Source organism: Haemaphysalis longicornis, unplaced genomic scaffold (genome assembly GCF_048455015.1).
Source record: "Haemaphysalis longicornis isolate Haplotype H1 unplaced genomic scaffold, Haemaphysalis longicornis Haplotype H1 scaffold_3, whole genome shotgun sequence".
Taxonomy (NCBI): domain Eukaryota; kingdom Metazoa; phylum Arthropoda; class Arachnida; order Ixodida; family Ixodidae; genus Haemaphysalis; species Haemaphysalis longicornis.
The window spans coordinates 188,107,670-188,133,538 of record NW_027526335.1 but is presented as its reverse complement, the minus strand read 5'-3'; the positions used below and the strand labels follow the sequence as shown (position 1 = coordinate 188,133,538).

Genomic DNA, 25,869 nt, shown 5'->3' with positions numbered 1-25,869 from the left:
CAGTTTTTGTCGTTTTCGTACGGCTGAGGTGGTTCGCGGAAGTTTCTGCGGCGTTATTGAACGATGTCCGAACTTTTAAAGTTTATTATACTCACTAGAAGTTGTTTAAGCGTTATTTTTTTTAATTTAGTTATATGTGCAACAAGCAAAAATTCTGGAATGTGGGGTTTGTGGTTTTTTTTTCAGAGATGTCCGCATCAGTTTCGGTTTCGGCCCCCGACCGTATGTCCCGACTTCTTTAAAAGCCTGCTGTGCTCCTATTTTTTTCATTGTGGTACGTAAAATACTTTTTTGTATGAGGGAAGCACGAGGGCAGAGTTGGCTGAATTCCAAGGACACGGTGGCCAAAGAGATGAAAGGCGTTCCCCAAAAAGTTCATTCCTTTCGCGGTTTGACCGCACAGCACCGGAGCAGTGCGGAAAAGCCCATCGCCGCGAGTGGAGACGCCGGCGCTTGTTAACCAACATCGAAATAGTTCGAAAGTATAGTCGTGATTTTCGAGTAGCGCTATATATTAGATTCTAAGCCGAATCAAATTTTTCGTGATTCGCTTCGATATTTGTAGGTTTCTATTATTCGCGCACCGCTAGTAAAATGCAAGGTAATAACATGGTAGCAATGCCAGATCAATAAGTGATATGGGGAAGAGAGCGAGAGAGAGAGAGCTCTTTATTAGATGAAAGCAGAGAGGTTTGCCGGCATGTTCCCGCCTGCATGCTACTCTGCGGGGATGGGGAGAAGGGAGTAAAGGCCCTAAAAGAAGTAGGGCAGAAGAAAGATGGGAAAAGAAGAGATTAAAAGAAAAGTGAACACGAAGCTTTGCGTGGTGACTTAAAAGTCCACACGATCTCACACGTAAAGAAAGTCAGCGGAAAAGTGTATTTAATCAACAATTCCAGCGACAATATGGTATTTTCTATACATCTTGGGATCATGTATGGTATGCGATATGAGCGGAAAGTTCTGTTAGGTAGTGGATATTATATCCCAGTGGACCACAGACGTCCATCGAACATCCGTTGGACATCCGGTGTCGGACATTTGGACGTCCGTCAGACATCCGCAGAAAGCCAGCGGACGTTTTACAGACGTCCGTGGGATGGTCCGATGCAAAGGAATTGGTCATCCTACGAACGTCCGACAGACGTCCCAGCCGGATTTTCCGACATCCGGCGGATGTTCAAAATTGGACATTTCCAAACCGAAATGTACAGGGGACGTCCAGGGGATAACAAAATGCGGATATTGGATGTCCACCGGACGTCCGCTTCTAGTCCTAAATTCGAATCGGGGAGAACCTGTACTCGCTGTAAACCTCAGTGCTTTGTTGATAACATGCCTTGAAGCACTACTCCAGCTTTACGAATACTTGATACAAAAGCCTCTTCTGTAGCTTGTTTTGGCACAGCCCTAATTATAAATGCTTGCCCCATGCACTCTGTGGTCAGACAACTCCACAACCTATTCATATTTCTCTTGCCAAGAGTGCAAACAGTGATGTTACAGAAGCATAATACAATGGAACGTTGCAAGCTTATCGTCATGACTTTTCAATAGTGATGTTACAGAAGCATAATACAGTGGAACGTTGCAAGCTTATCGTCATGACTTTTCAATAAGGACTATGCATACACTGCGGGCTGTTGTGTCAACACATAAATATAAATAGGTTGTAGTAGGCAGTTACCACCTCGGTGAACAGGATGCTTTAACATGACAGCCCGCAGTGTACACATGGTTCCGTATTGAAAAGCGGTTACGATAATAAGCTCGCAACTTTCCACGGTATTATGCTCCTGCAAGCATCACTGCTCCCACTCTTGCCAAGAAAAATATGAATAGGGTGTGGAGTTGTGAGTCCACACATTGTGTGGTACAAGCATTTATAATAAGGGTTTTGCCAAAACAAGCTACAGAAGGGGCTTTTGAATTGGGTATTCTTAAAGCTGGAGTAGTACTTCAAGGCATGTTATCAATAAAGCACTGAAATTTACAGCAAGTACAGGTTCTCAAGTATACTAGAAAACTGAAACCTACACTATTAAGCTTTATGAATCTATACCGAGTATGTTTGGGATATTTCCATTAAACTGCTAAAGACAACTTCCAGGAATGCACGCTAAAGAACAACAAGTTAGCTTGAAAAAGTGAAGTATTGAACACTTAAGAAGGTTGCTGAAAACTAATATACTGAATGAAATAGATTACATGTTGCAAAATATGGCATGCAAAACAGATGAGACATTGTCGCAAAGCTTGAAAATTTTTTATTTAACGCTTTATAACCTCCAATGTAAGTACAACCTTTCATGTGCCCATCACGCTTCATGCCAGGAACATCTCGGCTCAAACTTTCCCCAACTCTTCGGTCAGCACCTGCAAAACCAAAAGCAACAATTACAGGTTTCTTTTTGGAGCCACCCGACAGAAGTCAAATACATGTAAATTCAAACTTCATGGTTTATTTAGTCCTATATATGGCTACATAATTAGACACACAAAAAGAATTTTAGCCTGCTTTTGAACTATTTTGGTTGGCGCGAATCTACAGCTAATGCAGATTCGAGCAATTTTCGTCAAACCAACAAGAAAAGAAATCAGCACCACTTTTGTTGCTCCTGTCGCAAGTGTGAATGGCCCTTATACACAATACATTCACACGGTGACTGGCAGCTGCGGAGGGACGTAACCTTGCGCACCGAAAGCCTGATTGGCCAGGCTAAATGCCTCCCCCCTCCCCCCACCCCTCATATTTCAATATTTTTAATCACCAAGTAGCCCAACTCCAAGCTTCGCAGAGTCAGTGAGGTGCGTTTCGATACGATGCATGCTTTTCACCTACGCGCTTTGACGGCGTCTATCAATATGAGGTGTGCGCGCCGTAGTGGAAGGCGCCGGATGAATTTTGACCACCTGGTTATCTTTAACGTGCGGCTAAATGTCGTACATACGGGCGTTTTCTCTTTTCGCCTCCATCAGAAAAGCGGCCGCCGCGGCCGAAAATTGAACCCCCGTGTCCTTGGGCGCGGCAGCACTACGGCTTAGCCACTGAGACACCGCGGCGGGTATTGATACGTGCGTCTACAAGTGCATAAGCAAGCACGGCATATATATTAGTACACGCTCCATGCTCGCGTCGGCAAAATGCGTTTACTTCACCGCGTTCGCCGGCATGAGCCACACTAAAGGGCACCTCGGCGTAAACACTATACGGCCGCGTCCCCTCTGGGGTCGTGAAATCACCCCCATACCTAAAACTCACCGTACGGCTTCCCACACGTTTTGTGACGCGTGCCTACATTTCACCTCAAGGCCAATGCATAACGCATCTCCGCAACGAGCTCACACAGTAAAAATTGTTACAACCCTTTCCGTAGACCTGAGTGAACGTAAAATCCCACTGCGCACACCCATCGTAGGTAGTGCCGGGCTGTATGCGAACGCGGGCATGCTCAACGACTTTCTTTCAACGAGAGTACGTGCACGTACTGTTGATAGCTTTAAGGGCCTATGTTTGCGAAGAAAAGGTGATTCCCTGGGCGCGTTTTTACACTGTCATTCAAAACGCTCTAATCCAGTCATGCCTAACTTCAACGTACGGCTGGTACGGCGTTTGCAGTACACGGAAAGCTAAACGCGATTTCCTCGCCCTCTCCCCACTCACCGGCACTTATAAAAATGTCTTACCTTTCGTTGAGGACGCAAAAAGATGTCTAGAAGAAAGCAGCAGGGTTTCTTTCTGTAAGATAATCGAAGTTCGTTGGCGCTTCACGACTCGCACACGACGGATTGTCGCCGCACGAAAGCGAATGGCTATGGCTGTACGGCTTGACGTGTCTTGACCAGTGTTGGCTTTGCATCGCAAAAGAGGAAAAAAAAACTAGTCGCACAAAAAATACTTTTTAGCCTAATTAGCAGCCAATCAAACAATACAACATTGTATATCAACCCAACCGTTTTTATAAAACTTACGAGATCTGCTGTCGTTCTTTTTTTGAATTCGTTCAGCCCGCAACGAGTTACTTGTGCGCGAGCCAGAAAGGCGCGAGGGTTACAGCTTTGCAATTGTTTCTGAGCTTACGAATTGTTTGCCCCTCGCTGCAGGCAGCAAGAATATAGATAACATAATTAACGCGATGCTAATTACGATAAGTCACAAACATGATCGAGGAATATTGCTTCAACCATACAGACGTACGATGGGCGTCCAGTGGACGTTATTGATGGGACCATAGTAAACGTCCATGCACAAACGTAGCTCGGACGTCCGTCGCACCAAATTGAACGGACGTTCACGTTTCCCAGAAAAATACATCCGAAGTACGTCCACCAGACGTCGAGCGCGGGACTTGGACGTTCGGCTGTAAAACGGACGTCCTACGGATATCTGTGGTCCAATGGGATCTATGGGTATAGTGGTCAGAGTTTTTTTTTTTTTTTTTTGCTAATGGTTTGCACGTATGTAGTTCAGACGCCGACGTTCAGATACCGGTAGAACATTAAGCTTATCAAACAAACATTGAATGTGTGTAATTATGGGACGTTTACTTTTATGGGTTCTGCAACCGTTGAAGTTGAATAGCCAAATGTCGCGAAAAAAAATAGAATTGTGTAAGAGCAGTTTTCTCCTTTGGGGCGAAACAATATAACAACATGTATGTAACAGTGACATCAACTTGCGAGTTTTAATTGATTTCATGAAATGTACGTGTGACACCTAGATTTTTTTCTGTTTATATACGATGACCCGATCATTGCATTTACGTTTATTCATTTTTGTTTATTTCTGGGGCTACTTTGTTTTGTTGACATTTATTGCCAGTGGATTTGCGACACTCCACATATTTATTTTCATGAGTAAATTATTAACCTTAGTGGTAAGTTTAGGTGAACCAGGCTCTGAGAGAATATATGTTAGTGTCATATCTGGTTACATAATTCTTGTACAATGCTTATAAAATATGACTAATAATACTTTATTAGCATACATATTCTGGGAGACCCAAGCCTGCAAGGGCCGCAGGAGGCAGTGTGCCCATACCAATAGGCCTGCGGGCCCAGCCTACAGTAAGACTATAAGGGATAGAATACCACCTTGTGGTACCCTCTAGTGTTTCAAAATGCTTACTTTAAACCTGTTACGACGCAAATAGCGTTCAAGAAGTTTAAGAAAGTTTCCGCGAAATCTGTATGCTATCGAAGGCGTCAAAATACTCTATTGATGCACCCAGCGTGAAGTCCTCACGTTGAAATTAATCTAACTTGTTCCTTTCTGTAAAAGGAGCGCACTCTCAGTTGAGCGGTTTTTGGTAAATCTGAACTGATACGGAGTAGTAATATTGTTATCCCACAAAGGAACTCAAACGCCTGTGAAAGTTACCAGCCATGACAAAATCATATTTCCCATCTCACTGTAGCTGCGTCATACATAGGAGGTAATCTTTTTGAAGTATATGCCCCCACAAGACAGCTGAAGTACCCACAAAAATATACTTTTTTTTTGTATGTACCTATGTAGCAAGTGTGCCCAGACTTCACCATGTTGCTCTTGTTGGGGTATACACCCATCACTGGTGTTTTAAATGTAGTCGACAATTTCATCTTGCTCACAGAAACTTGCTGTTGTGCTTTCAGGCAGAACAGTGAAACTTTAATTTATAAAAAAAACCCATGTTGCTTGGAATAGGCTGGAGATTATAGCACGGTGATCCAAGAACATGGAAATGAGTAAGTCTTCCATCTGTGGGAAACATAAACGCCACCCTACAAGCCCTGTGAAGCTTCCACAACACCCATGAATGAACTCCATGCCTCCCTTAACAACACGCTGGACTTTACATTATCGGCACGCAGCGGCAGGACAAATGATGCGAACCGTGATGTGAATCTCATTCACCGCTCCAACCGAAGGGGAACGAGATGGGCTTTAAACGGGTCATGCAGCTAGACAAAATACAACATTGTTTTATTCGAAATATTTCGTGTTTTAAGTGCCCCTGACGATTGTCCGGAAGCAAACGATGCTTTACTCACTGAGAAATGAGTCAATTTAAGTTAGAATTTTGATTCTCCTGCCAAGTCGTGTGTATTTGTGGTGTCTGAAATGACATCGGAAGAACCGCTCTGCAGGCGATTGCGGAGCCTTGTTTATTATTAGTCGACCTAGATGGCGCCACCATGCCGCAGCGGGCCATTTTATGCCTTTGCTTTGTTTTTTTCACCGTATTTGTACCTGGCTTGTTTTTGTTAAGTAGAAGAAAATCGTTTCGTGAAACATGGTGTTTGCTCAACAAATGTGGTCACGTAACAAATTAATCTACGCCAATTGGCCAGTGTCGTCTGAGACAACCCCAAAGCACCGCAGTGCTGTGCAGCTAAAGCAAGCATAGTGTGCGCAGTACCAACAGCAGTATGCATCGGTACTTCTATGTTTACGTGTACCTTCGTAATTTTCACTGTTTACCCCACCGTTCTCACTGCCATAAAAAGAATCTGCCCTAAATGTAAGCGCAAATAGCTCGTTCGGCAAGCTCATAAGCCCTGGCTAACTTGCGTCTGCTTTTGCTGGCCTCAGCCAATCGCCGAGCTGGTGCCTATGACATCACAGGTTCTGCTGCGGGAAATGAGCTAGTGGGTCACATGTCCATCTCCTTTTTTCCTAATTATATAGCTTATTTGAGCTAAGTTTACGTTAAAAGTAGTGTCAATATGGTCCTAACGAGGCAATCCTTCGAGTGAATCAAACTTGTGTTTTGTCTGCATGGCCCCTTTAATAGCTACGGTCGCCATCTTTGCACGAACATGGCTATGAGGCACTGTGCACATCGTCTTTTTGGTAGGCTGCTGGTATGTGCTTCTCTCCAACCTCAACTTCTTCATGTAACAATATTAAAAGGTGCAGCAGCAACGAGGTGCAACAAGTTGAAAGTTACCGTTTCCACCCGTACCATATTTTCTCGATTCTGACCACCTCTTTTTTTTCTTTGAACCTGCGATGGTTAAAGTAAACAGGGGTGCTTAGATTCGAAACAGGTCCACATTAAATTGTCGTTCTAGGCTTTTTTTTCTTCTTGAAATGGCAGAGGTTGCTTAGAATCGATAAAATGCATAGTCCTCGTACAAATGCTACGGGGCTAGCGAAATGCATGCAGTCTTTCGAAAGCCCAAATTTGACCTTTAAAAACTAGCCTGCTGATAGGGTCACAACTGACACAGGTGCTCACACTTGCAGCAAAAAGAAAGAAAGACAAAACTCGCAACTTGGCACCGTCCCTAATAGTGTGCCCTTCAGTACTGTGACCGCCTAGAATTGCAAGGTGGCCAGAAAGTTGTGATAACCTTGCGTTGCCCTTTCCGAGACCATGCTGTGATTGGCAAGAACCGGAGAGAATAAAAAAAGGGCAACTGCCTCTAATTGACTTTTTCATAGGTGTGCCAATTGGCAAGTATGAGAAGCACAAGATCATTTTTCGGAAACCGTTTATTTATAAAATATTGTGTTTCACAACAAATAAACAAATAAACAAAGAAGAAACAAGCATGACAATGGTTTGCTTTGGAATGTCGATGATAATTTACAAAAGATGCGGGTGTAAGTAGAACACAACAGTGTACGAAAATGAGGTTGTCATCCCTACGCTACCTGACCTAGACTATGTTCTACAACGGACAAAAAAAAGTAAAAATAAAACCACAATTGGCCAAAATGATGCACACAGAAGTTGCACATTTTACGATCAGTTTTCTTAGCACTAAGTCTGACTTGGCTAGCTCGCCCTCAAAAAAAAAAGGGGGGGGGGGGTGTAAGTTCTTTGTTTCTTTTACAACAGGCCATTAATCTTAAAAAGTGCTGTGCCATATATCCTACCGCAAATTATTTTAGAATACTGCACATTTTTTTTATTAGGGAGGGGGGGACATCTAAGAGGCAGGAAGGTAAGTAACATAAAACGGACTGCCAGGCCACATGAATGCCCGTAATTTTGGCCCCAATTATTAAAATTGAGATTGACGAGGTTACGGTAATGACATGGCAGTTATGTGCAGAACATAAAGCAAGGTGACAATTGGCACCACACGTGTGTGCAAAAGCCACACACTCGCACAATATAAATTACAATGTATTGCACGAACATGGTAATAAATACATGTCTCGTATCTCTGACATTGGCAAACATTTTTTTTTGTCTACCGCTGGTCACAGTCTACGCAAAAATATCACTTGGCTTGAGAGAAGAAGCAATGGCTGTCTTCTTCAGAGGTCTGCTTCAACACAAGCCAGCTAGGTGCTGTCAGGGTCGGCAGTAGATGAAAGTGGCTTTGACTTTGGCTTCTTGATGGATTGGAAGTGACGGGGCGTCAGCCGGACGACTCAGAGCCTGCTGACAGCGTGCGACACCTTGGAGTTACTTGGCCTGTTGAGGGCCTTGCAGATGAAGTCGCCCGCTTCCATCACCTTCTGCAGATCGATACCCTGCGAACAAATTTACGAGAACATTGAGTCTTCTGTGCTTGCAAAACCGAGCAGTTGAAACAGTAGTTCTGACTACGGATGTTAAAATTTTAAGTGTGTGAATATTCGTAACTTCAAATACTTCACAAATAGGATTTGTGAAGTATTCAATTTGCAGTGCATTTTTACAGTCCAAAGTATTTGTAAAAGTTGGCTTTGCCACGCGGCGTGCAAACTTTCAAGCTTTTCATGCATGGCATGCCTCTCGTGGGTTGGCTTGTCTGCACAGCGCCAAAGCTGTGTGTAAAAAAGCCTAACACGTGTAGGCCTTAGACGAAACGAGTGAATTCTAACTACCGTATATATTCGATTATAAGGCGGTCACGATTAGAAGGCGCGGTCGCAACTTGGAGAGTTAAAAAAATCGCCATATATATTTACTGAGTTTCGAATATAAGGCGGGGTATGACTTTGAGGCTACGGATTTTGGGAAAAAAACCTCACCTTATATTTGAATAAATACGGTATAGTCAATGTTGGTTGCAGTGGAACGCTAGTTCGGTAAAAGTTATAAGCTGAAAGAATTTTCCTGTCAGTACGCTTGTGTGATTGAGGAGTCGAGAGTTACTACTGGTCGACAATGCCTGCAGTAAGAGACCGGCCATACTGGCCTCTTTTTCAATGACTGGAGGGACCAACCAAATATGCACTCCCGGTATTTACAGCATGTTAAAAAAATCTCTATGACCACATATGCCGAATATTTCTTCTGCTGCTTTGGCATGTTGTTTTGTTTAGCTTTTGTTTACCATTTACCAAAGCATTGTCACATCATAACTGTGTCGAAACTGCATCAGAAGCTTTGCTGAAAGTGCGTCCAATCGATTGTAAAATCCTCACAGACCCGAATCGCAAACAGAGAACGAACCCACACGACAATGCTTCGCACACTGAGTAAACGCATCTCCGAATCACCTGAATGTACGCCGATACATGGTTTATAAGATAAAGGACTCCTTCTTCACAATCGATGCATATGTCGATCCACTTATAGCAAACCCGATTTTATTGAAATCTCGGCTGCAACAAACAAATCTTCGTTTCCTGTTACCATTCGTATACACAAATTTTATGCCCACATACAGCGAAAAACGGATATAACGAACTGATATCTGTTTCCCGATGTGTTGATTATAAGCGGGCTGGACTGCATTGCTTTATCTAGAGGAGAACCGTTCGTTTTTCAAAATTTTCAAGTAACCGTTCTGACACAATAACAGCCCGGTTTAACGCACACACTGTGCGTTTTAGAGATCTGATAAGATCTCTAAAACGCACAGCGCGTGTGTTAGCTTTTCAGTCGACCCACTGGTCTATGGAGGAGTGCACGAGTTTTCTGACAGGACACCATCGGCCCCACTAAGAACGCTTTCGCTTTAAAAAGAAGCGGAGAGAGGTCGCTTACCGTGGGAATGCCCATGCCGTGCAGCATGTAGAGCACGTCCTCGGTGGCCACGTTGCCTGTGGCGCCCGGCGCGTAGGGGCAGCCGCCCAGCCCGGCCACCGAGCTGTCCACCGTGGACACACCCATGGACAGCGCCGTCAGGATGTTGGCCAGGGCCTGGCCGTACGTGTCGTGGCAGTGCACGGCCAAAGCACTCGCTGGGACCTGCGGGTTAGAACGTACGTGCGGATGAGTGGCAAGAAGGGGGCAGGCAGAGAGAAGCTTGAAAGTGCAAGACTGCACTCGTCTGGCTTTCGAAACGTGAAAAATTTAAATTTTTGACTTAGTCAGTGGCTGCGATTTCACGCATCAAAGTATGACCCCCTGACCAGACAAAGTTTTGTCGAACACTTGACTACAGGGAACAGCTCTTCTCTGGAATGGCTCAAATGAGAATGCCGCCTTCGCAAAGGAGTACACGGTCAATGGTTTTTTTTGTGGCTCCCAAAAGTGGAATTCGGGGTTTGTTGCAAGTGGGGCCATAAAGACAAAATGCCAGTTTGGTTCATTCAACAGACTGCACTGCCTCGGCAATAATAACACCAACTTTATTGCAAACTTCGTCTAGATAGTACTAAGGAAAACAATGTTCCCTTTCTCACCGAGACCTTAAGACATTACAGGAACTTCTCCGTGCAATTGGTAGGCACTACCAAGAAGCATGACTGTGTGATTTCCGTGGATCCTCAAGTTCCATTTGATCCTAACACTTGAATGCTAACGTGCAGTTAACAAACTGATAACTCGGCTTTAGTAATCCCTTTATTACGACACTGCTGACACGACGCTGTGTGAAACTCGAATGTTTCACACCATGTATTTCTTTTTTGGTTAAAAAAATTGTCTTCCACCACTGGAATGGAGCTGAGTAAATAACCGAAATCTACTTCCTTCAAAATAGAAGCACATTGGGTCTTAATGACCCAGTGTCCCGATTCAGGTGTAAACGTCTCAAACGAAAGGATTCTGTACCTGGTTGTGCCATTCTGTGCTTCAATGTGTACAGTTTTTCTCTGTGCAACATAAGCTTGGTACAGGTTATTCACATCAAACCGAATAAATGCCGAATAAATGCTGAATAGTTGCCGAATAAATGAGAAATCCTGCGTCTCCTTCATAAAAATTTCCGTCAAGCAACACACAATCCAAATCAAGCATTTATTGAGAAGGGAACTGTTGTGCTTAATCGCTCATAGTTTTTTTTTGGTGAGGAAACGGCAGTCTTTTAACATAACAGTGATTTTGCTCAAGCAACGGGGTTCAACCAACAGCATGCAAATAAACGCCACAGTCGCACATTTCCCTCGAGGCAACTCCTTCAGGAGATGAAAATGGTCGGGAGCAGCGTACCTCCTTGAGGACCGCCTGCAGCATGGGCCGCATGGTTCCCGGCGTGCCCACCCCGATGGTGTCGCCCAGGGAGATCTCGTAGCAGCCCGCCCGGTACAGTGCGCCCGCCACCCGGGCCACCAGCTCGGGGGAGACGGCACCCTCGTAGGGACAGCCCGCCACACACGACACATACCTGCAGGGTGAACACAATCGGAAGACATGTGGCTTCAGTTGAGATCACTATCGTCATCAGCATCATTATCACATCCAACACTACAAACATACAATGCGGCTTAGGCGAGCAGTATGTCTTACAGCACTATACAGCACTATAAGCTCAAAATTTTCTGGCGGATTCATGATTGGCGAAGATGTTAATGACATCGTGTCGCAGCATATGATGAATGCCTAGGTTTAAGGAAAAACGTGTCCCCAGAATGCATCACCATTGTCACGATCGATCTCTTTACCAAATGGGGGATGACCTGTCACCCATCGATGCGAGCGTGCAGACTGATGTCGTTTCAGAGGTTGCGGACGTTAGGAATTTATGCCAAAGGTAGAGTTAAGCAGCTATGAGGGATTGCGATAAAAGGACTACTGCTTTCATGGAAAAAAGCAGGTTCCAAGCATCTCCCACATTTTGTTCTCGAGGTGTAACTCTTTTCCACTGCTGATATGTTGAACCACCGTGTGTATACGTTTCGACAACAAAAAGAGCACGCCTGAAGCTAAGTAGTGCCAGTAAATACACTTGAAACTGTGAAGCGTTTGCCCAAGTTGAATTTCATTTCTTTGAGTTCCAATCATGGCTAAGACTGCAGGCTCTGAGAGATTTTTCGAAAATAAAGCTTGCACTTAAGTGAAAACATTGTTAACCTTCAAAGGGAAAACAAAAGACGGGCAGCAAACACGCACCCTCTGACTTTGATGTCGTTGGCCTTGGCAGCCTCAATGACATCGCGAAACCTCTCGAGGCTCTCCTCTATGCTGCAGTTGATGTTCTTCCTGCAAGAAGGGAGAAAGGGGAAAAAAAGTTGAGGACAAGAAAAACCTAAAAAAATTGCAATGTACATTTTTGCTGTTCAAGCTGCAAGCGACTCTAACTCTTGGCTACTTTTGTTTTTGCATATGGCGGAGGGGAACACAAAATTGTACGATAAAATCTAATCAGCCTTTTGCTGCAGCCGTGCATTTTGATAAGTTTGGGGAACAAAGACAACGAATAAATATTTGGCCCAATTTTTGTCAGCTATTGCTAATTTGAACCTGGAAAAGCTACTTAACTTTGACAACTGAGGAAGAAAATTGAACTCAGTGGAGTTGGACTAGTACAGGGCTTCACACCCCAATGAGACCATTACATCTGTTTCAACTGAGTGAAACCATCAAAGTAAAAGGTAACCAAGCTCAATTAATGAGAGTTCACTGTATGAGGCCTCCACACGATTTTGTCAATGATGGGCCACTCATGAAATATAAATCTACTGTCCTACAAACACATTACATAACAAGAACACTGTATAGGAAAAAAGCAGTGACTGGGTTGCACAAACAAACTAAACTGGCCTTGCACTAGTCTAGTTCAAGCAGTAACTAAGGTCAGAAAAAAAAAAACATTGTAAGGGTGATTGTTCTTTTAATTGTTAGCAGCAAAAAGTGCAAAAGGTGGACTTACCGTGAGAATGTTTCAGATGCAGCTCCGAACACCGCAATTTCCTTGGCACCAGCAGCAAGCTGCATGAACAAAACGAATTCTGTGGTAAATACTGAGACTGTCCGACCATCTCGAAGGGAATATCATGGGAAATAAGGGCAATGAGGGAAATGATGGTACAAACTTGGTCTAGGTCAGTGCCACTACAAAAAAGGGGAGGCTTTATACATAAAAACTACCTTTTCAAACTCCAATGTGCCCTCTACCAAGGAGTTACGAGACAGTGTATAACACCTGGGGTTCTTTATCGCACGACAAAATCTTCAGCACACAACACCGATTTTGGAAGCACGGCTGCCACAGCTAGGAGCAAATTGATTAATTTGATGTGATTGATTACGAGGTCTGATGCGCTGGCGCTACACAGGTGATTGATTAAGTGGAGGGCTACAGGTTAATTTTTAACGTGCGCTGAAACCTTGAACACATGGACGTTTTCGCTTTCCGCCACAGCTAGAAGCAGGATCAGCATTTATGTGTATAGCTGCTGAAGCAGCAGCTATATGCATAGTAACCTTGGGTTACAGAGCAAGTAAAGTTTGCTATGCATGTTCAAACCGCACCTGTTAACGAGCCAGTTGATTTCCTGCGGTGACACTGTTGTCGTTTATGTGCTGCTCTCGTACCCTTCCAAAGATTTCGCAGGCCCACAAGTTTTCACTGGCAATTTCAAATGCTTTGGCTCAATAGGTGACCTCTCAGCTCACTGTGAGCAACTTTATCCAGTTCCTTGAACCATCATCATGTATTGTTGCATTAGAAATCTGAGCCCTCACTAGCCCCCTGAACACTCACCTTATTGCTTCTCTTAATGCCACACTACGGATCGATAGCCCTTCAACAGTGTCCACTAGGAGCTTTCAAGGCTAATGTTTCTAAACTTTGCGAGCATTCCAGCTTGCGTTCTGGTTGGTTCATCAGGCAGAAACTAAACGAGCCAAATTCACTCTAGCTTGGCTGGTGCTGATGCCCTTTTGGCGTCAAAATTTTTCTGCCCCAGTTTAGTCAACCGACCTTTGCCTTCAATTCAAAACTTTTTCGCTGTTATTTATCACACCTACGCAAATGTTTCGTGAGTGACCCTCGCAATGAAGTTGTCGCAATGAAAAGTGAGGTTCGTGCAAGTTGTAAACTTATTTCTGTGGGCTGCACTCATGACTACAACTGTGGGTCCCCAGAGACATTGGCGCAGTTAAAGTCTGCACTTAAGTGAAAACCACTTCCGCTCGTGCCGTCCAGTTTGTTCGTGTGTCCTCTCTAACTGTGTGTACCTTGTAACCCAAAGCGCAGTCTACAATAATGCAAAGCCAATCAGCCCAATTCCTCAGCTGCCTCGTAACAAAGTTAGAAAAGAAAAGGAAATACGTGAACTTACAGCTTCCTTGAAGCCCCTCATGTTTGGGACAAGCACTGGGTACTGGACACCATTCTGCTGCTCGATTCCTTTCAGCACCTCTGTGTGGTCAGCCATCTGCAAACGTGAGCAAGGTCTTCTTATTCACTTGACCAAATTAACAGACATTTTCTCTCTGAATGACCAGAAAAGGAGGATAGTACCGTTACAGCGGACAGTTCAATGCAGTCAATGGAAGTTAATTGACGCAGTTGGTCTTTAAGAACAGGTGGGTAGCCAATGCACCACCACGCAGATGCTAGTCACAGCTCATTACCATGGGCAGCAGCGCCCATCTTATCGACCTTGAGATCGTAAATGACACGACAATCTGTTCAGACAAACAACCTGTGTGTCGTTTTTAGTATACACCTTCAATCCTCAGACGTCATGTATACGTTACTTCTTACAGGAAATGGATGACGTCATAAAATATTTCTGACTAAACACGTGGAACAAAGGGGGGGTTCCACACGTAAATGCGGTTACAAGCCAGTAGCCAAGCCAAGGCCAGTTTGTAGCTTACCTGGGGTACCCACTTGGGCGAGACGAAGCTGGTCGCCTCCACAACAGGAAGGCCCGCATTCGCTAGGCGGTTGATGAGCTCGATCTTGGTCTTTGTGGGCACTATCTCCTGCAAGCACAGTGCAAAGATAGAATAAGAACAAGGCGCAAGTGCAAAAACCACTCAGCCAAGTATAGAGATATTTGCTCCGCTGCACTTTCCCAAAAATGTCACGGAACACACAGTACTGGCAAGCTAACATGAGCCATGCTCTAAACGTGCGTCAAATAGTACAACGAGGAAAGAGGTTTAGCTGAAAAGGTTGCGCGTAGAGTATCTTGCACTGGGTCTACGGTCAGAAATGATGCGCATGGAAAGGAACACGCCACCCTCAACTAACAGATCCAATTAAAAATTTCATGCAGGTCTGCAGCTATTCTACGGTTAGTTAGGAACCTCGTTTTAAGTACACAAGGAATTACAAGTCATAAAAGAAGCCCAGCAATGAATAAAGTTATGGCCATGTTACACACCAGGCATTTTTTGTTGATAAATGTACATAATGGTGTTAATGGTACCTGATAGTCAGCTTGGACGATTCGCGATTTCAAGTCCTCGCGTTTAAGGTTGTCGAACTGTTCTCATCAATAAGCAAGTAAGTGATGAGGTTTAGAACAGAGGCGCCATGGTGCTCACAGACTGCGTGAATTTATCGCAAAACTACAACCAGTGGCAAAAAGATTTGGTCCCCACACTTGACGCTAAAAACAGACATTACCAAAAAGGGATCGTGACAAACCTTTTCATTCTGAAGACCATCCCGGGCACCCACTTCCACAATCTTGACGTAATCTGGGAAGCTGCTCACGTTCTGCAAAGACAAACAAAAAGAACATTCATTTACGGGGACGTGAAACGCAGTGTAACTTTCACTTATAACAGCAGCAAATGCCAATACAAAAAAACTATTTAGACTCTTTTCAAAACCAAAATCAAAAGTCTTTATTTTCCTTTTAACAAAAGAGGGGGCAGCCACAAAAAGCTGCTGGTTGAGGTGGCTTGACGAGGCGACTGCCGGCCGATTTCAGGCAGCAGCAACAACATTTGTGTACAGAGTACGAGCAAGGTTACATACCTTGCTCAAGGTTCTAGCAGGCTTCAAAACGTACTATTGTTTTAGATCTACATGATAATAATAAAAGAAACATTATGTAATCTGATGGGTAGTTAATTCAGATTAAGGTGAACTTAGGTGAATTTTGTTGCTTCAATTAAGGTGAAGCAACAAAGAGTGAAGCAAGCGTACGGATCAGTTATGCACGTATGGCAGGAACATATGTACTTTACACAAATGTAATTTATGCAGAGGTAAAATCAACTGTAATGTAGGTATATATAGGTCTCTCTTAAAGCTCGCAGCCTAGAGTTACATTTCTAGAGGAATTGGCCCCAAAAATGTGGGTTGAGTGAGCGGTTTCCATCGATCATGCAAGCAGGAAACAGCCAGTTCACCCACTAAAGCACTTCCACGCATTGCGATCCACATCAGCAGCATTCCTGCAGGAGACATTCCAACCACGTGCGCTTTACTAAGGTAAAAAAGGTGGAGGAAGGGGGGGGGGGGGGGGGAATCGCATCCGGCATCCGTCCTCTCTGCTACAGCTGTGGCGCCAGTTTGCGCGCACGGCCATAGCGCCCAGCCGAGAGTGAGTTACGCGCGTTAATAACGGTGCAGTTTGAAGATAAAAAAAAAACAACAAAGAATGGCGCGTTACAATTTACAGCTATACATGTGCGCACAGATGAATCAGCGAGCTCGGTTTGCTAGCGCTGAACGAATAAGTGTCACTGAGCCCGTGAAAGCACGAAAGCTGCTTTCCAGCAATGCAAGGACCGTTCGCGCAGCCATTGTGAAGGTACCCGGCAGAAACCTCATCGAATGCTCGGTTAGTGGACGAATTCATTCGATCTTCCTTCGCGCTTGTTTGCAAGCCCGCATTATCATAAAAAAAAATGAACGTGTTGAACATTGTGATCTATACTTATTCGAAGTTCGGAAGGAAGGAAAAGGAAGCCAGTGTGGACCCCAAGCTCAATAGCGTAAATTATGGATGCAATTTTCGTAACGTCATATATGTACAGTACCTGAATCTAAAAGCACATCAATTCGTGCTCATTTTTCGATGAACTTGGATCGAACTCAAACCTGTAACTTATCTGGGAAAGCGCACACCGTGAGACTGTAAAGGAAAGTTGTATGTATAGAAACACCAACCTTGTGATGAGTGGACGGATCGAACTCGGCGACAACCATGCCTGGCAATAGTCCTCGGTTGTGACGGCGGTAAAAACACTTGTGCACAGACGCTCGCAGCTGCTGTCAACCACACTCTCCAACGCAGTGACACAGGGAAGTAAGCAGTTTCGCTTTCGGTTCGTAACAAACCTCGCAGCGCACAATCGATCGCGGACACCGTTTCAAATCTGAAGGCGCACGGAATCGGCGCTGCGTTCAAATAGCCTCCAACTTTCCTCCGCGGCCCCGCACTGACGTATGACTGACGCTACAATGACGTCAGCGTAAAGTCCGCTCTGCCAGCCAATCACCCGCCAGCGAGAGTTTGTTGGTTCACGTGCCCCAAGGACGCAGTCCCCTCGCGTGACTTCTTACCCGCGGTGTCTCGGGTGCGACTTTTCTTCCTTAGTTTTGTTTTTGTGCCACTACTTTCCCACTCTTCTCTCCTTACTTTCCAGCTGTTTTCCTGGGCCGGTCGAGCAAGTAATCAGCGCGTGGTCGACCACGCGATGGTTGGAAGGCATTTCATTGCCACGGGCGGACGAACGCCTTGGATTTGTACAACTGCCTCGCCTGCAGGGAAAGCACTATGCAGCGCTATATGACTTCCTACACTTGGTGTGCTATGATTATTTGAAACTCCTTGTGCATAGCTGTGCTTCCGTGGAGATCAAGGTTATGGCCAGGAGGCATTTATATCTGAAGGGAAATTCCGCGTGTAACGCGCCCTTGACGCAGGAGGACTCTTCCGTAATTTATGGCCCGCCTTCGCTTTTTGAGCGACCTTCGCAAAACGGTACGGTTGAGCAACACAGACGTCTGACTGCCGCATATGACTTCGGCGTGAGTTGAACAAACAATTAGGCAACCCTACGCTACGTACTTCTAGGATTTCGCGCCAAACGGAGGTTTCTCTCACGTGGAAACGACGCCAGCCAGTGCTAGAAGGGGGTTGCAAGCAACTTCAGTACGTAAGTACAGCCTCAAGGAAGAATCGCCAAAACCTCCACAACCGTTAAATTTACCCAACTGGTCTAAATTAATAATCCGTGGCCTGATAACCCAATCGCACCTTCGGAGTGTAAAACTACGTGCCCCTAACACAAAACTTAAATTCGAAATCTCCGCTCACTTAATCGAATGCTTTCGACAGAAAATTATGACAGAAAAGCATCAACAAAGATCGGGGTTAAGTACTCTTCCGAAGACGCCTACAAGAACGCGGGTGCAGACGTCTTCGTACACATACACGCACACTAGCGCGCGCCATTTCCCAGAGGTGGACCCGGGGATGACGATGCGAATACGTACTAAGAAATGTTTTCCTTTTGAGCCATGCACACGTGCAGAAATCCTCTTCCTCAAGAATGTGACTAGTAGGCGCACAGGCGACATTTGTAAGAAATTATGCCGCGGCTCAACGCCTTGACCATTGTGTGCGGTGCATTTTTTAACCTCGGACGGTACGCGTACCTTACGTGTGCCCTAGGCAAGAGTGGAACAAGGCATTATGGGACCCCGCGAAGCGTGCACGTATTTTTCTCTGGAGCAAGACAGACGCCTCATCCTGAGATGAACACAATGCCTGAAGACCTTGCGACAACCCGTATTTACATTTAAAAATGCTTGCTTACGATTATCGAATATATTTCAAATGCAACGTGACATTTTACACAGGACGTCTCGGGTCCTTCCCTCCAAAAGTCGAAGTCATCAATGGCGGATCCGAAGTTGTTTGAGGAGGGAGGGGAGGTGTAGAACAAGTTCTACTATACAGGGCCAGAACAGTCGGTGCGGCTGTGACTGCAGGTTTTTACGCTTACAGTGTTAGTTCGCTTGTAAGGAAGAGAAGAAACTTTACAGACTCCAAACAAACACCTTTGCTGGCCCAGCTTGTCTACATCACATCTACTTCACCCAACGAACTGTAAACTCTGCCTTCACCCACGTACCCTCATTCATATGATTGTGGGGCGCGCATATAACTCAGCCCTCCCACCTCTGTCCACTTCCCTTCTCCTCCCTGGGCTGTGGAAGAACCGGACGACCAGCGCCGGCTTGGATGCCCTACAACTCCTGATGTCCGGCTAGGGCTGAAGCAGCACGGTCGTCCCATGGTCTCCTGGAATGAGGGACAAGTCCCACCTCAGCAGTCTCAAAATAAGGTTTTCCAACAACAGCCGCCCAGTCCCCGGGCGACAGGGAAATATTGTCCGCCCCCGCCTCCTGATATATAAGTTACCCTCGCCCTGGCTTTGCGCGAACGCAGGACTAGGGATTTATACCCTCCCGCCCCCAACAGCCCTCCAGGAGGATTTCGACACCTACCTCCCCCACCCCTTCCCACACACACACACAAATCAAAATTCTGTATAAACTTTCGGCGGGCGCTACTAACGGGCAATGCTAGAATAAAGGCTAACACATTCTCTCACACAGAAGTCCGTCCCACGGTATACAGTCTCTGATTCTCTCTAGACATTAATCGTATCACGGCCGTTCCGAACGCGTCACTAACTCTGCGGGGCGAGCGCTCGCGACTGTGTCCAGACCGGCCGTGATCGCAGTTTGGGACACCTCGTGCTCCGAGCAGCCGCCACAGTTCTATTGGTTGTCCTCACTGATGCCGTTGTGCGCCAATATTCCCTCCAGGAAAGCACTTTCTCTGACGATGACGGTGAATAAAGTGGGTGAAGCAAAAGTACAAACGCTTCCCGTGGCCGGAATCGAACCTGCGTCCCTCGCGTTATGAAGCCGACGCCAATCCGATTGCTCCATTTCGACATGGTCGAAGCGGTTTGGAAAACTCAGACGACAACCAAAGAATCCGCCACGAGAATGGCGTCGTCTGCGTGCCGTGAGGCCGTGACGCTGTGAGGCCACAGTACGTTAGGCCTAACTTCCCAATTTGAGGTTTAGGACGTGAGGCCTAACGTCACATCTTGAAGTTTAACACCTCAAACCAGTACCCACTGAAAAAGAAATGCTCGCTGAATGCCAAGCAGCAGCAGCACTTATGTAACGATGGTTACAATTAAAAGGCAAACTGTGTTTATTAAACAAGGTGAACTTGTGCCCACAAGCAACGAGCTCTGGCTATCCTCAACCGTTTCACGGTCTTCCTCTTTCTCTTCGTTCGGAGCGCACTCCTCGTCCTCTTCCTTGCTTTCGAGCACCGCCTAACGGCCAAACGGGAAGGTACACCACTAATTGATTCGCGCCGTACACCTGCAAACCCAAACGTTAGGCTTACGGAGTGCACACCCGAGAGTTGCTATGAGCGGAGATCCCTATCACCAGCCTTGCGCCACAAAGGGACTTACGAGGTCGGAGGCAAAATTACTGTACCGCATTCGAACAAGCTCAGCGAAGACCACAGCATGGCTATTCAAGGTGGGTCTCGTGCGATCGCCTCCGTGTTATTCATGGGGGATGCACACCACTATGTAACGTGTTGCCCAGAGCATGATGTCGAGCGGACTGCAATGCTTGCAGCGATTCGAAAGTTGGCAGCCCCACACAACACCCTGGACCACGTCGTCTTCCCAAGGGGCCATTGGATGCTGCAAAAAGACGTGTCGCACCTTCTGCTAAGCTTCCTTCAGGAGTCGGAACTGGCAAACTCGTGGCGAAAGGACCATAACATTTGACTAATTAGGAAAAGCTTGGGCGGAGCGATTTCCGGCATATCCGGCCAGGCTAACCTCGCCTGACCCTACACAGCAATCACCACCACCAACAACACCACCAGAAAAGAGGGGCGTACCTCCCGAGTGCCACATACTCGCAGCGTGGGATTGCGCCAAACAAAAAATCCATCGCGAGAAAGCTTCGCGTTCAACCGTCATCATCGTTAGACGGAGGGGTGCATGATTTTTTTATTAATACCTCAGTGTCTAACAAAGGTGTATACTCGATTTGGCATTCTCGACTGCCAACAACTGCTCCAGTGCAACTACGTTTCTTAATTCTTGTTTGCCCCCTGAAATTTCTATTGCTGGAATAGTGTTTCGACTGCAGGAACTCCTGTACGGGAAATAACAGACCGTTAGTTTCATTAACTATTGTTCGAGTCGTAAGATGCGCTTTCAAATGATTCGTGGTATGCCTGCGCACGCGGGCTCAGCCGGGTTATACGGCTGGACCTTGTGTCGGTGGTGTGCGCTGTTCGCCGAATGCCACCGGCGACGCAGCCTTGCTAGATAACGCCGGATGACCTGCTTTCACCCAGCGGCCGTGGCCCGCAACACCGACCCTCAGCTGGCTCAACTCGTACCCTTCAGATAGCTGCGGCTTCCGCTTTCACGAAAAGATTCGCTATCGGCGCATCGCTCTGTGCGCGTCGCATCGACGTGATGTCTGTACTCAGCTACGGTGTGCGACTATGCATAAAGTTGCCTGAGTAAGTCGCGCGTAAGGCAGTTACAATGCTCTCGCATGGGTCTCGTTTAAGGTAGTCAGAAAGGAGGTCATTCTTCTACGGCGGCAGGTGCGGGTATGAAGGGTTATTGACGCTTAATAAAGTGCAAGAAACGGGGCACCATGATGGAGGACTACACAGCACAAGCTTTGGTATTCCAGGAAGATTTTTATTAGCCACAGCCGGAAGAAAAACGAGTAACATTGAAACAAATCGGCAAGGAGGAGCTCAAAGCTGCCAATCCCAATTGGTTGGATCATCCAGTACGGCGCAGCAATGCAAGGGCGGCCCAAGTGTTCTTTACCAAAGCACGGACTGGCTAAGCCATCGCCGACGAGATACAGTGGAATCTCGTTGCTACGATTCGGCATAATACGTTTTTCGGCTTAATATGTTTTCCTTTTTATTCCCGGCCAACGTCCCTTAGAAACAATGCATATTTGTGCGTTTAATACGATCACACTTTGCCGAAAATTGGATAATACGATCGCGAAGGTGGATGTTGGCCGACATTTCTAGAAATCTTACGCTTACTTTTCGCTATAGACGGTATTCGTTGAAAAGTTTAGCGGTCAATTTCTTCGATTGGCCACACTGGAAACGGCCACAGACATGGCCGATGCGACACGGACACGGCGCAGCCTGGGCCACTGCGGCCGCACGCCGAAGAAAAAAAAGACACCGGCGTGCGTCATGTGCTCCGTTCCAATCCGATTCTAAACTGCGGCGCCAACAGAGATGTTATTAATCGCACTCACAGTGAACTCGACGCAATACTTTGCGTTCGGCGAAGAGTTCGTAACGTGAAACACAGTCATGTGTTTCACAGTCGTGCTTAGCTGGACAAGTGCCGCCATCCCGCGGAGCCCGACGTAACGAGTGACGGCTCACCGTGGGCGCACTCACACGGTTGCATCAGTTGCACGGAGGAGAAGAGGGGTGCCTGATCTGCGGACGTGCGCACAACGTCGCCTAGCAACAGACGCTTGGCCACAGATATGGCGGCACACACTTGGTTGCCTGCATGCACTCCACGCAATTGAATACCGAGGATACTAGCTCCAACCTCTTTCCAACAACACACGATCTGTATGTTGCGGAGCCGCTGATGCCGCGGCGAAAACCGGCGGTACCGGTTTTGCGGCGAAAACATCGCTGCCACTCGGGACCACTCCGTCCAATGATGATGATACGGCAGGCGATACACTGCGCCATCTTGCGAACCATATCATAATCGCACCGGATGACGTGTTGCTTAGATGCTTCGAGGACGTTAGAGCGGCAGGAGTCAACGTCGAAGGGCCAGTTCTACGCGAAAAAGTTTATGGTGCTCTGCTATTTTTTTAACTGCACTGTATTTTGCACGCGGAGTTTTCTGTTCCATTGTAACATTTTGTTTAAATTCAATCTAAACAGATATTTACCATCTGTATTTTTTTTTGGCACATGAGTGTACCGTGTGCTTTCGTTATTCCACCCCCATTGTAATGCCCGGAAGGGCCTTTAGGGTAATAAAAATGGAAAAAAAAAAGTTGAGATATCCGCGCTCTTCTTGCACACTGAAGTCTTCCAAGCGTCCGGCGGCTGGATTCACCGATTTAAGGCCCGAAACGAATTGTCGTACGAAACAGCGCCTGGAGAAGCGAAAAATACCGCTATCTCCTTTTTTACGTTGCAGAGGAATGTAGTCCTGGACGTTGAAAAGAAGGAAGTGCCGCACAAATGGACCAGCAACTTCAATGTTACTCAATAAGTTGCTGACGCAGTATGCATGTTTTCCTCCTGTTTTTAACCTCTTTGGATAATATGATTTTCGCATAATACGTTTATTTTCCGGTTCCAGTGAAAAACGTATCAACGAGATTTCAATATAGTAGTGGCACGTTGGACGTACTACAGGCAACACAAAAACGCGCAAATTGCGCCTGACAAAAAGCTCGTTTGCCATCGATGTCACAGAGTGACCGCCGACCATTAGCCATCTACTCTGATCTTGCCCGTAAACTGGCAGATATCCGAGACAAGCACAAGCCTTCGCGAGTATACGAAGCCTCAACGAACGACTATGCACAAATTTGGACCAAGTGAACGGCACGATGCACACGATGTGGGCCTTCGCCAAGAATGCACGCCTCGCGAGAGCGAACCAAAAAAATGGTCTACCTTTGCTTCATTTCTTTCCCTCTTCACCTGTAGCGCCGCCCTTGTGAAATAAATTTATTAATTCATTCATTAGAATATGCGCAATGAATACCAAAGAATTAGAGAGGCTCAATAAGGCATATCACAGCAAAAAAAAAAGTTATTTTCAACCGCACTTTTCATGAAAACAGCGGGCTGTCTACGTTGCGAAGTTACAAAAACTTGACTCGCTGTTATGGCAGCTGCACGGGCTGACCGCTGGAACAGGCGTCCTTTTAAATGTGCAATATGACTGAATTATCTCAGGCTCGGTTCAGTTAGCTGACAACGTCAGTTCCCGCGAAAATAGCGCGCCGTGTTTTGCCGTGTACCCGAGTTTTCTGACCGTCAAAAAAGAAAAAAAAAAAAGGCCTAACGTTCAAACATCTACTTAATGTGCGTACAACATGGATAGAAATAGCATGCCGGATCCTCCCTTGCAGCGAGCGGCAAACTTCGACTCGTGTTTTCAATTTAGCAGGAGCGATTATTTATTTTCGCTGCCGCTAAAATGCACGAAGGGAGAAAAACCCACATGCACGCTATGTGAACTTGCCACGCCTTTTGCCCACGTGACTTTCTAAACATGGTGTGGAACGACTGCTTGTTTCTTCTTGTCGATTTCTGCAGGTTTGCGCGACGTTTCTACCCTCGCTAGCACTTCTAAAGAGTTCGAGAAGGAGGGAAAGTACGGAAAGAAGATCGCTAGAAGTCGTCGTGTGTATACGTTGGAACCACACATAAAGCGACGAGTTGCCATTCCATACGTGCGCAGACTGCCACGTGGGAAGGTGCACGCGTCGCGGATGTGGTTTTTCCGCCTCATAGCAGTTTCCACCGCGTTTGCTCGGCAGAATTAGCCAGTCCGAGCTAGTTGGTGTGGGATTCACTTCGCTACGCCTCAGCCTACAAGAAGCACGCAGCGCACCAAATAAGCGGTCAGCGCTGTGTTCCGTCTATTTTAAGCGTTCCGAGGTGCACAGAATCACGCAAAAGTAGAAGCGCCGGAGGAGGATTCTGGGAAAGCTCAACGGATCGTATAACGACCGACCGCATAAAGACTATCGTCTTTAAAAAAAGCGCAGGGTGATTACAGTGTTCATCTCGGAATGCCAACGAGGCAGTCAACCGAGAAGCTCGAGCTGTGTCTATATATATCCGAGATGGCTCTTGGTCTGACCCTAACCACGGCCTCCCTAACTCCCGGGACGTTGTAGTCTCTAACCGGGAAATCACGCAACATTAGATCATAACGACTTCTAGCATAGCGGCTAGCGTACGCTAACGCTACGGCGGCGGGTTTCCGGGACCAGATTGCGCATGCGCGCCTAGGGAGGTCGCCCCTCAGAGGAACGAATGCGCCGGCTCGGCGAGGAATGGGCGTCAGTCACCGCAGAACGAATGCGCACTTGCCCCGTCGGGACCTGGCTCCCGCGCCGTAGCTTTAGCGTATATTGATTGATTGTAGGGTTTAACGCGTCTACACAACGCAGCCGATGAGGCGCGCTGTAGTGGAGGGCTCCGGATTAATTTTGACCACCTGGGGATCTTTAACGTGCGCCGAAATCTCGTACACACGGGCGTTTTTGCTTTTCGCCTCCATCAGAAAAACTCCCACCTCCCCTCGCGGGAACCCCTGTGTAGATGCGACGCATAGGCGGAGCGGCGAAGGGAACGCGTTTTATAGCGCGCATAACGTTGAGGGGACTGCGTAAGCTGGTCCCAGTCGATGACGACGTTGGCGTACTTGTAAAGCGGCGTGGACTCTAGGTGTTTGAGCCAAGCGTGGATGTTGCTTCGCCGGAGAACGGCACACCGGTTATATGCGCAGCGCGCCCGAAGGAGAGGAAACCGCGGAAGATAGAGTACTGCACATGCGCCGGCCCCAGCGCGTCTGCCGCGGCTATGACGCAACGTGCCGCGGCTATGACGCAACGCAATCCAACACAATCCACTTTAATCCAATGCAATCCAAATCCAATCCAACCGAATCCAAGCCAAGCCAAGCCAATCCAATCCAATGCCCCTCGCGAGAGAGTGTTCGTTATCGGAGAGGAGAGGGGGTGAGC

General features: G+C 46.6%; 2 protein-coding genes across 2 annotated transcripts in view; one reads left to right on the top strand and one right to left on the bottom strand.

The window, feature by feature from the left end:
• Window positions 1-7,462: 7,462 nt before the first annotated feature.
• Window positions 7,463-17,432, bottom strand: LOC144175888 (hydroxymethylglutaryl-CoA lyase, mitochondrial-like). Its single transcript, XM_077704945.1, has 9 exons — window positions 17,179-17,432; window positions 15,703-15,774; window positions 14,925-15,032; window positions 14,381-14,476; window positions 12,967-13,025; window positions 12,207-12,296; window positions 11,307-11,481; window positions 9,918-10,121; window positions 7,463-8,473 (listed from the first exon to the last, which is right to left on the bottom strand). The coding sequence occupies exons 1-9, from the start codon at window positions 17,215-17,217 to the stop codon at window positions 8,372-8,374; spliced, it is 945 nt and encodes a 314-aa protein (XP_077561071.1). The 5' UTR covers window positions 17,218-17,432; the 3' UTR covers window positions 7,463-8,371.
• The window catches only part of LOC144175887 (membrane metallo-endopeptidase-like 1), a 106,281-nt gene continuing 97,153 nt past the window's right edge, over window positions 16,742-25,869 (top strand). The window contains exon 1 of the mRNA XM_077704944.1: window positions 16,742-16,849. The gene's annotated coding sequence lies outside the window, so the exon portion shown is untranslated. The remainder of the gene's footprint in view (window positions 16,850-25,869) is intronic.